The following is a 12,501-nucleotide window of genomic DNA, read 5'->3' as shown; positions in this document are numbered from 1 at the left end:
GCTATATTTTTGAGAGACTTTGATACCTGATTTTGACAAGCTGCTAAACTGATTTTGACAACTTTACAGATTTGTGACAAAAGGGTCCTGTGTGAATGAAGCTGTAAACATTATTGAACAAAAAAATATGGAGGGATTGAAATTGAAGACTGAAGATTGAAAGTTCTTGAAAATTTTAATTTTTATTATTTTTGATTTTTGCTGCATAGCCATATTTTTGTATCTGATTTTACTTTTTGATTCTTTACAGACCATGTGTAGCCAAAACCAGCAGAATTCTAAAAATAGATGCTGTAAATACATGGGTATTGGTTTGGTGATTGTTTGTGAAATTGTATGTTTGGTATTGATTGTGGGTGTGATTGACTTTGATAAGAATGGGACCAACCATACCATACCTATAGAAACAACTTCACAGAATTAGTCCTGGGATTGACTATGCATACACTGACATTACTAAACAAGGGAGTCTAACTTTAGATGCCCATCATGTAGGAAAGCTTTGTATATACAGACCACAATCTAGGGTAGATAAAATATTTGTGGGAACAAGTGAATGTAGAAATGTTTTTTTGTTTGAGAATAAGTGAAAATTTATGTTAAATGGTCAACACCCACCTGTGCCTGGAGTCTATTACATCTGTGGAAAAAATACATATTACCATCTTCCTAGAGGATGGTATGACACTCGTTATTTGGGAATAGTTTTTAAAAAAAATGTACCAACTTGATGACTTGAGTAAATTTCCTAAAATGACTGAATTACAACCAAAGAGACAACAGTGAGAATCAGTTTCTAGCATTGTTGGAGACATATTTGGAGCAATAATTCCTGCAGTGGGAGTTGTTCTGAATTCTAATAAAATTCAACAGTTGTCTACAGTTGTGGATAACATGCTGACAAGATATTCAGGAGCTATTATCCTTTTGGAAACAGAAATGGCTGCGGTAAGAGCTAAACATTCTTTTATCAAAGGAGGGTGGAGTTTCTAAATTACTAGGTTTGCGTCATTGCTGTACCTTTGTTCCAGACAACAGTGAAGAGGTTAGAGGTTTGATTAACAATTTAACAAAAGATGAAGAGAGCTCAATATTTGGAGAAAACACTGGCAAAGGGATGCCTGCTGTGGGAAACTGGATTGGCAACTTGGGAAAAGGATTGGTAATGAAAATAATACAAGTAGTTTCAATTATGGTGATTTGTCTAATTGGGATATGGGGAATGCGCAAATTGCACAAAGGGATCAAAAGAAGAAGATTTGAAAAGAATCAGAGGGGGTAGAATTTTAATTAGAAAGATTATATGGGAAAAACTCAAAGAAGAGAGAAACACAATTTTAGAAAATAAGTACAATGAAATAAATACATTTATTTGGGATGTAAGTGTGAGGACATATATAGTCATCAGAGAAGGGATTGTGAGCGCAGATATTTTGAAATGAATAATTATTCTTATGTAATCATATGATGTACCAATATGAGAAATGCTTAATGTTAACATGAAAATGGTGCCTACTTAGTGGCCACTACCTGAGGAAAAAGCCTGCACATGCTTTATAAAATGTGTTAACTTAGTGAGGAGAAAAATATTCTGTTTCTTTAAGAACATGTTTCTTTGCAAAAATAAATGTTGAAATAATACAATTAATTCTTGGGTTTTCTGCGGTGCCTTTTGGAAAAGCAAGGCCAGAGCTAATGTTGAATGTCTGCCAAAAGAACTGAAAGCGCATGTTCTATGCTGTGCATCAAGCATGCAAGGTCACAGCATGTAGTTATCTGACTGTCAAGATTAGCTAAAGTATCAACTGTAAAAGAACATCTCTGTAGAATTACAAGCTTCCTTCGTCTTAATCATGAGTTTATTCTGTGTTTGTACTAATGGAGTGTGTTTCTCTCGAGGGGAAGAACTGATTTGGAAAATGTTTTTACTTCTTCCTATCATCCAGCAGCAAGTGTATTCTGAAATGTGTTGAATAAAGACCTTCTCTGAACAGTGAGGAAATATGCATCTGATATAACAATTAATATCGTCTGGGCTTACGCAAAAAGGAAGAGGCAGAGAAATACAGAACATTTGGATGATTTATGTAAATATGAAGTTTCCAGCCAATCACAGAAGTTTAGCAAGTTTAATTTAATGTTTGAGAATCAGACATTGGGGTTCATTGCTTACTGGTTTCCAGAGACTTCACTTCTCTTTCTTATGATTTGTCACTTTGACATTTCATGTTTTATCAGTCAGTCTACTGACTGACATTCTGGTATTTTGTTATTTTGAATTATTTTTCTATACTCCATGCAATGATGCTGGTGCTTACTTTAGCTCTCAATGCTTACAGCCTGTAGTGCTATGCTGCATGCCTTATATAATTAAGTTGATGGTTCAGAGAACTTAAAGTCCAAATTATGAACAGTTACCCCTTTCCCTTCCCCTGTCCTGATGCTTATGTCCCCCTTATGAAGTTATAACCTGATTGCTGATTACCTTAAGGAGAGGTAAATGTATGAATTCTGTGTAATATATTTGTCTTTTGTTTTACAGTACCAGTTGCTGCTGTTTTAAATTCTGCTGCTATTTTGATAGTATCATAGCTAGATGTTTTCTAAATGTATGTTACTAAAAGATTTGCATGAAACCCAACATGCTAATGCTAATTTGAGGTTAGTGAGGTGTTTTCTCTATGACTATGATTTGACATTGTTTTATTACTGAATCAAATGTATTCAATCTCTCTTACACAGATATTCATGTTATTGATTTTCATTACAACTATTGAGGTAATTGTTTTATTTTCTCTGTTTAAACTAAGATTTTTCCAGGCCAATCCGTCAGCCTGTGATGCTTCGTTATTTGTACCATATGGTGTTGAGAATCATTTTTGTGACCTTAGCATTGTTAATATAGGGAAACAAATATTTTAATTGATACTAAAAGGTGTGGTTATTCATGGCAAAATGGGTCATGGTGTGTCATATATTGATTCTTTGGTGATTATTGTTATTGTTTAACATTGCTGTTTTATGTGTCAATAACCATTATGGTACTCAATACGGTAATCAATATAATCTAAATGAGTCGAAAGGTTCATTGACCTTAGAGCAGTGTCCAATCACTCAATATTATGAAATAGATGAGCCAAGGATCTGCGCTAACAGTTTTGGTAGCCAGCGTTTGATGGTTATGTCTCTTTAGATTGTTGATTATTAATTATTGATTATTATTGATTATTGATTGTTTATTGTGATTTATTAATTTATTTTTTAATTGATTAAAAATATGGAGAAGATATGTCCCTAAACACCCAAGGTGACTGTCCCTGGTCCTTGGAATCTGCCTATGTTGATGGGGAATGTTCTCAGGGTTCTGTTGTTGGACTGAATTAATTAGATTATGCACTTGCACAGCTTTAGCTAATTTTGCAGGTGATTGAGGTGTTTGTGAGACTTTAGGGGGGTTAGCGTACTCCAAATGTTGTTGAAGAAGGGGTTTGTGTACTTCAAAGTGTGAGAGTAGGGAAGTTGGTGAACTTTACATGTGTGTGGCGCTTGGTGGTCAGAAATTGTCCATGTGGTTGTTGGTATCAATAATCAATATGTTAATAAATAGGGTAATCAATATAATCTAAACAAGTCAAAAGGTTCATCGACCTTAGAACAGTGTCCAATCACTCACTATTATGAAATAGATGAGCCAAGGATCTGTGCAAACAAAACTATCACATTTCCTCATTCCTATCCTTCTCATCTCTGTATAGTTTCCCCATGGGGAGGCAGATACAATCAGATATACTTTCATTCTTTATTTCACTTTTTCCAGTGGCATGAAACTATCAACACACTAACTGAAAAAGCTATATTCATCAGCTATAACACTAAAAATCACTGTAATGGTACATAATATATACTTAAAAAATGAGTGTGCAAGGCACCACTTTTAAATAACACAGGGCCTTAAATCCAGTCAGTAGGAACCAGATGCCATAAATCCTAAAACGTATTTGACAAAATTCCTAAGACATATTAAATGGTCAATATTCAATAACAGATGAGCTGCAGATAAAGATTTGTAGGTGGTGGATTTGAGAACCTGGTGTCACTGAGGATGCAGAATAAATTATGTGATACTACTCTCTTGGAGATTCGATTTTATGAACAGCGAAATGTAATCTTGATAAATCCAGATCATCACTACCAGATAGCACTACTCAATAAACCAGACAAGAGGACCACACCAATCTGCAAAAGTCACAAAAAAGCAGCACCAGCCCCTAATAGGACTCGAGGTACAGACTATGAAATAGTAAATAATATTCTGCAACTGCAAAACCGCATATATTATAAAACATCACATAATGGAAATAAAACAGCTAACTGCTAAGACTGAGAGAGCAGAAGGAAGAGTGACTAGATGCAAGGACAAGTAGTTACAGACCACACACAAATTAAAGGTGCTGCTAGAAAAATTAAGGAAATATAGTGAATTATTGACTCACAAAACAGACAAAGTTTAGCATCACAGCCCAGAAAAAATAAAAGAGGTGATTCATTTGAGAAATGGCGTTTGCTAGAGGAAATACTGTTGAAAGTATTCAGACATGGGTCCATGCCTATTGTGTCATAAGATCCAAGCTGCACATCACCAATGGGGCCGAAAAAGCTTGACACCAGTCTGGGGTTGCTTGTTTTCCAGGTCAGAGAGAGCATGATCAGGCAACTTGGGGTGCATGGTTCCTATTGGAGGAGGATTGTTTTGTCTATGGGTGCTCCTGACCTGGAAGGACACATGGTAAAAAAAGATGGATTGAATGTAGCTTTGAGCAATTGCCAGTAACTGAGACTTTTGCAAGCATTCTGCCCATCATCTATTGCTGTTATCATATGGCACTCAAATTTGAAAGATATGCCTTGGCATGGCTGCCATGGCCACCATGCCAAAGGATCCAAGCTGTACCTCACCGGTCCAATAAAGCTAAAAACAGTGTTGCTCGTATTCAAATGTAGAGGGGACATGGCCTGGATGTTTAGACTGGACTGTTCCTATTAGAGCAGGATCAAGACCGATTTGTATATGATTAGGTATTTGAGAGATATATATATTGAGAGTAACACACTGGGAAAAATGGACTGGAATGCGGCTACAGTATTTGACAGTGGTTGAGACGTTTGCAAGCATTCCACCCATCACTTTTTTATTTTAATGCAGCATCTCAATGGAGAAACCCATGAGACCTCAGTGTTGACAATAGCTGTCTAAAAACAGATTGCAAGTTAATGTGTATCAACTCAATCATCTTATGACTTGTGCTTCTTGTAGCTCTCACCTCTTGATGCGTAAGAACCGGTGCACAATTCGCAGATTCTCTGTTGTCCTGAGATTGGAAGATTTGTTGATTTTCCAGCAACATACAGAGTTCCAGCCTGGAAACAAAAACATTTCATGCAAAGAAATATAGACATAATTAAGCTCTATACCAAATCACCCCGTTCATCTTCATCAAATGAAAGAAGCATGCATGATAACAAAACAAATGAGTTGTGCAAATTGCACATCTTTTGTATTTTGTATAGTGCTACACACACTAGGTACTTACAGAATTATTTGGGAGAATTCTCATAGACATAGTAGCAGCACATGAATAATAAGTACCACTATGCCCTTTTGTGGTGCATTGCTGCCAGGCTTAAAATCTGACTGGAGAAGTCCCGCAGAAGTGTCACACTGTGAGTATAAATAGCTCATTTGTGCTTTCTAAAGGACTAGATTTTCAACGGAAAATGTGAAGAAATGTTTATGGTTGAAGCTTGGTTAAGAAACTTTAGGCAGATTTCTTGACAATGGAAGTAAGGTATAACCAGTTTGCTTTAAGCCTGATTTCATATTCAATATTTAAAGCACTTCTGAGCTGGCCTTGAAGTTAGCATGTGATCAACTCCCCATTGTAAGAGTCTGGCTCTCTATTTAGTGTACAAAAGTAATATGCACTGTGCAGAAAGTCTGAGCAACCCTGCGTTGGTTTACAGAGGTAAAAACTAGACCACCTAATGCTCTAATATTTTGGGTAGCTTGGTTGAGCAGTTAGGCCAATATTGGAGAAGTGCAAAGCATTTGTTATAGTCACAGTATCTATAAATATGGACACACACTCACAAGAAAAACTCAAGACCAATTTAAAACTTACTTCAGATTTTTATAATTTTTTTAAAACCAAGATCATCAAAATTGGGTAAGTACCTTGTAAGTTATTATTTTTTTCAAAGTTTAGCAAAAATAGTATTTTTTGCGTAATTATGTACCATAGGAATCAATGGGAGAAGAGTTTAAAAATGCATATAAAATCAAGCAATGCTTTCACAAATGGTTTAGGTCGAGGTCATTGAGCTGTCCTGTGGGCCAGCCGGAGAAGTTCAGGCAGTTCCCAGTTCGAGCTGGAACAGTGGCTGATGCTGGTGCATGGCAGGCGAAGGGGACCACTTAGAAATGCACTACACAGGTGGACTTAAAGGTGAGTCCTGAGGATCCCTTTGGAGTGTAGAGGTCGCAAGTGGTGGGGGACCCTTACAGCACAGCTGGTTCTCTGGTGCAGGGGCCAGGGAGGCCTGGTGCAGAGCAGATAGGTCCTCCAAGAGCTGTGCTCTTATGTGACCTGAAGCCCCTCGACTGGTGCTTGCTTCTTGTCCTCGGAGAGTCCAGAGTGGACTTTTTTCTGGGTGTCCGTTGTTGGGGATCCAGTACCACAGGCTATTGCACGGTTCAGCCACTGGAGGTGACAGTGCCACCAAACTTGGCACACTCAGAGCGTTCATCCTTGGGGTCTGTTGGGGAAAATTTGGTCTGGCTGCTGTGTCCAGTTCCTTGGTCAGCAGCCAGTAACTGGACTTCACCAGATCTTGCTTGCTGGTTGCCGGGAGTGATGCCTTTACTCTGGAGGAATGTTCTTGGCAATTTTTAGAAGGTTGGAGATCCTCTACAGGAGTCTATCCGATGTCCAGTTGACCCCTCATTCGCGATTGTCGAGTCTTGGGTGCAGCAGGTAGGGTTTGATGCCTTTTTCTTGGTGCAGCAGGACTTCAGTTCGCAAGCCTTGGGTCTTCTTTGTCACTGGCATTCTTGTGTCTATTGAATCTGATCTGCAGGTCTAGGGGTGCCAACTAAATACTGCATTTAGTGGGCATTTAGGGGAGTACCTGGTAGTGGCCAGTGGGCCATCTATGTTAGGGTGGCTACACCCACTATGTGACCACTTCGTGGGGGGCGGGAGAGGTCACATCCCTAATCCTGATTGACTATTTTCCTACCATGAAAGATGGAGGAAAATGAAATGGCAATGTCACCTCACCTGCTTCACCTGATGGGTGGTGCAGGCAGAGGATGACCACTCCTCCTAGTTTTCCTACATTTTCCCGTCACTGCTCCCACAAAAGTGGGAATTTGCAATGGAGGTGACCGTCTGCTGCTAGCAGCAGGGCTGGGGTCAAGTTTCAAGGGCAGCATGCCCTTTAAAATTTGCAGGCAGGGCAGTGCGCATTCCTGGGGGGGAGAGGGGGTGTAAAATCTCTGCCAAGGAAGGGCTTTGTTTTCTGGTTCCAAAAAGCAAAGGCCCTCACCCAAGGGATCCAGAATCTTGTCTGGTGATGGCAGACTGGTTGGGACCGGCCACAACCATGCCAGGGTTATTTAGCTTTTGCAGGAACACCTCTAAGGTGTCTCCTGTTGCAATAAATCCAGTGCTGGTACCAATTTGGATTGGTTGTTCTGAGTTGTTTGATACCAAACAATCCAGGGTCCAGAGTGGCCATCATGTAGCTGTGAAACTCGTACTGACCAGTGTCAAGCACATGCATTTAAAATGGCTGCTCTGTACACTTACTATGTCTTAAGGTTTGGCAAGGACACAGTAGAGGCCTACGCATGCAATATAGTGCACCCTGCCTTAGGGCTGTAATGCCTGCCATATGGGTAGCTTACCTATATTGCATGCAGTGTGTAGTGGATTGATCACACAGGCTGTGTGCCATGTCATGTTTACATTTTAGGATTTTACAGGACACTCCTACCTGCAATGGCAGTGCTGAGTGCAATTTAATGCAGGGTCCCTGAGGGTGGCACACTATGTGCTGCTACCCTCAGGGGCCTTCCTATAGTAGCCCATGCCCTGGATACCAAAGTACCATTTACTAGGGACAATATGTTTATCCATTTTAGGGGAAGAACAGTGGCACTGGGGATCTGGTTAGCAGGTACCTAATGCACTCCAGTCCAAGTTGCATTCAGAAACCAGGCAAAAGGTGTTGTGGGAGGCACTCAACAAGGGGTCAGTGCCACCCACCTATAGCCATCTAGAATGGTGCAGGATAATTTTGCTGACTCCAGTCCTAGCACTGCATGCTGCCAGGAAGCACTAGATAAGGGTAGATTGTGTTAAATGGAGGAAGAACTTCTGAACCAAAATGAGCAAGCAATGGCAAAGCCAGTAGGTCACATCTTCATAATGTGAGTGTCAAGCTGTTGGCAGAGCCAGCACTTGTTTGTAAAGAATTGTTTAAAAAAGTAATAAAAGAAAAACATTTCAAAATACTGGAGGAACAGCAAGCACATAATTTATGGTATCTGAAAATTGTACACTGAATTCAATATTTTCAGTCTTCATAAAAGGTCTGCTTTAGTTTTCAAATACTTTTCACTAATGAAACTCTGAACAGAATTTAAAAAGAATAAGGGACTGTCAAAATGTAAAAGGAAATGCATCCCATTTCCACAGGATTCACCCATTTGCAACAAACCAGGGAGCACACTTATGGGCCTCCAGAAGTGTCATGCTAAATACATTTTCCTCCTCGGACACCAGCGGAGTGAGCGTAGCGAAGACCCTTTCTCCAGTGCCACAAAAAGACTTTGTATGTCAAAGATTATGCTCTGACACAATATAGGGAATGCAAGAGATTAAAAAAAACAACCCATAAAGTCTGCTTTTGAGCCACACCCCTGCAATAGTATCCTTGTTGCTGTGCTCTTACAGACAAACCTGGGGGTGTGGGGAGAAACACAGCATGGTGAGAAGGTATTTGAGTGGGAACAGCACACAAGAGAGCTACAAAAGCATGCAATTAAATGGAGTGCTGAACAAAAAAAGGAAAAAGTAGCTCTCTAAAGGTATTTCCCAAGTGTGGGAAAAGGAAGAATACAATTCAGCCAATCAAAAGGATTGTAAGGGGCTATGCTCCAGAGGAGAGACAAATACAAGATGAGGAAGGCTTCCATTGAACAAGAAGCAAGCAAGACTGACAATAAAGCCAACCAACAGTAAAAAGTGGGTGGGCCCACTGTAAGTTCATAAATAGATATTTCTCAAACAAACAGCTTATACTGTATTGTAGGTGACGTCTATAAATGTGACTTCATGGTTAACATGCAAAAAGCAGACCAAATGAAATGGCAGCTAGGAAGGATTGGTAGCAAAGGTTGCTGAAGTGGTAGGAGAGAGATTCTGCTGGTTGATAATGGTAAATTAAATACATCCAATAGAAATTATGTAAATTGCTTTAGCACCAAAACTAATTTTACTAAAAACCGTGGGGCAAAAAATGGCTCAATGGTTCATCGTTCTACACGTCTCTTCAATCTCTAAAGTTTCTCTGGTGAAGAGCTTCTACCAATTGCACACAGGTTCTTGCCCACTTTCCATTCTTAACAGCGTAAGCCATTTATATTCATAGTGCATGATGGAGAAAGGAAATGGGAGCCCACAGAACCTTGCATTTACATAAAAAAACTATGCCAAAGACAATAGGTCTCACCTTTGGGACAGATTAGCTTTGATAATGGTTTCTAGTTTTACTACAAAGGATCCCAATGCTGTGCAGCATGGATAAAGAAAACTAAGTTAAAAAAGGTGCTTTAATGTGGCAGTCACATAATTTTGTAACCATGCACACCTACAAAATGACACAGTGATGAATTTTATTTACCTTGTTGGATCAGTAAATAAAAAGAAAATCAGTAGCGCAAAACTGTTTTTTAAAGCGCATGTAGAGGGAAGCAATACCGAGGGCTGGGGAACCACACAAAAGGCTTGGATGGGGGAAGGAACATTTGAGAGATAGAAGTAACACTAAGGGTGAGTCAGGGGAGCAGAAGCAACAAGCACGAGAGGAGGGTGCATGTAAGGGAAGCAACATGAATGGTGGGGAGGGGATAGGAGAAGCAATGTGTGAGAGAGAAGAAGGGTTGAGTGGGTGGAAGCAACACAGAGGGCAGGGGTGAGGAGGAGAAGTAATGGGTGAGGCAACAACGTGAAATGGACTGGGGTTAAGCACACGGATAGGAAAGCAATGGGAGAAGTACACAAGGGAGAGTGCAACATGGACGGGAATGGGGAGAAGCATACTGACTACAGAGTGCAGAGGGAGGGAAGTATAGGAGAGAGACAGTTGGCAAACACACGCACTGCTATAGACTTCTTATCCTAAAAGAAAACTGTGGTGCTTGGAAAACAAGCAGTGGAAGCACAGAGCAAGCCACACAAAAGAAAATGGAACAAAGCTCTTCTCCATGTAAGGGACAAAAAGTAAGATTGATAAACTGGAACACTAATATGAAGTGGAGTGGGCACGACTCATGTAACATTACGTAGCGTAATTATGAGAAAATACAGTGAGATGACACGTAATTACACGAAATGCATCTCATGCTTACAAAATTACCCAAATTATCTTTTCTGGTAAAAATCCAAATTTAAAATGTAATTTGGAATTTATTTCCATTCAGTTGCTGACATTCAAAACACTTCTGCTCAAGTGCAGATTTGTATTTGTGCGCTCAAATGTTACCTGAATGGTCTGCTTGGGTACAAATCTATCTGAAATGTTTGTTGACCTCTCATGTTAAAGTATCTACTGTTTGCATTCAAAATACTGATGGCTGCTTTTTTAAAAATGACCGAATGGTCTGCTCCTGAAAAAAAATCTATCTGAAATGCAGTTCACCTTCCAAAATTCCTTGAACGTTACATCTTGTGTTAAAATTTCTCCCTCAGATTACATAATGTGGCATATTGGCATAATCTTGTTAATTTCACATGAATGTTGTTACACAAAATTACCAAAAATTACCCAATTAGTCCAGCATAATTGCAATTTCGCCCAGGCTTTATAAGATTCAGGTAAGTGAGCATGACCGCAATATTAAGCAATGGGCAGGTTCCAAACCCTTGTATGATCTTGTTAAGTCCACAATATGTCTCACAACAGACACTGCATGCTATGTCTGATAGGCTTGACCTAACCAGTAAAATCAAAATCAAAATAATATTTAGGGAAAAGCTACACTTTTTTTCGTCAGATTGCAGCTCTCAGTTAACCCTGATTATGGCATATTTGCTGTGTTTCAGAACTAGGGTATTTAAAGTCCTTTTTTGTCACTGAGACTTTGCAAAGTTACCCATTTTCTTTCGTGACAGTTGTAAAGTTCCTAGTTTACCTTCGGTTTCGCCCTATACATCTTTCTCTTCACTTTACAACATAATTTTGACTGCACAGCAAGATACATCAAGACAGAGTCTGTTTTAGGGGGGTGCTGACCTGGAGGGGGGCACCAACGTCAGGGGGAAGGGGAAGGTTCTGTGTTTAGCAATAAATTAGAATTTAAAACAGTTGCTGCAGAGTTTTTTATGCAGCCAGCTGTGAGGCAACAATAAAATTGTCACAATAACTCTCGTGATTAATGTTCCTGATAGATAAAGAGTTTGAAGTTTTGTCCAGTGGCAGTTTTGACAAACTATAAAGTAGCACAAAGGGTTAATATATCTGCTGCAAAGAACAGATCTGGATTTTATATGGATAGCCGAGTGGATTAGTAATGCTAGTCAGCTCATCATCATCCTTTTTTTTGATTAATTTGAATCATAAAAGGCACAATTACAAAAAGAAGTAAAACCATCATGGACTAAAATATAATAGAATTCGTGCTCTCACTTCTTATGGGGTTAAAACCTAGATGAAGTGTTAAAATATATACAATGCATTGTTATATACAATAATACACGTGCTCCACAATTAATTTATGGCCCTCTGGTGTTAGAGTGTTTCCTTGATACTTAGAGACTTTGAGCTAATATGGCATATTGCTGTTAAAAACTTTGCTACAGCACACACAACAACACCATGGGTGCTAGTTCTACAAATCCTAAGGGCTGAATGACAATCGCTAAGCCCCAGCAATTTACAGAGGGATCTAATCCAACGAGCCCTCTGTTTCTTGTAGACAGGACAAAAAAAATAAAACATGGCTAGTATTCTCTTGTGTCATGCATCCCATGGGGCGAAAATCTGTTAATCCGCAATTTTATTTCCATCTAGTTGTGAAATCACGCAAAGGTACAGATCCAATTCTAAATCTAATATAAAGTGCACGTGCTAACGGCTGTGAAACAGTATCAAAATAGTGTTCTGATTCATAGAAACACTTGATTGTTAAAAAACTGTCTGTCAGACTGCCTGATGCTG

The 12,501-nt window shown here is 39.3% G+C and overlaps 1 protein-coding gene across 1 annotated transcript in view; it reads right to left on the bottom strand.

Moving 5' to 3' along the window:
• The window catches only part of LOC138282493 (chloride channel protein C-like), an 858,631-nt gene that overhangs the window by 43,839 nt on the left and 802,291 nt on the right, over positions 1 to 12,501 (bottom strand). Inside the window, exon 14 of the mRNA XM_069220139.1 lies at positions 5,322 to 5,418. Coding sequence (XP_069076240.1) covers positions 5,322 to 5,418 — 97 coding nt within the window. The remainder of the gene's footprint in view (positions 1 to 5,321; positions 5,419 to 12,501) is intronic.

Source organism: Pleurodeles waltl, chromosome 2_2 (assembly GCF_031143425.1).
Source record: "Pleurodeles waltl isolate 20211129_DDA chromosome 2_2, aPleWal1.hap1.20221129, whole genome shotgun sequence".
NCBI lineage: Eukaryota > Metazoa > Chordata > Amphibia > Caudata > Salamandridae > Pleurodeles > Pleurodeles waltl.
Note: the sequence above shows the minus strand (reverse complement) of the source record. Positions and strands in the feature narration are given on the sequence as shown.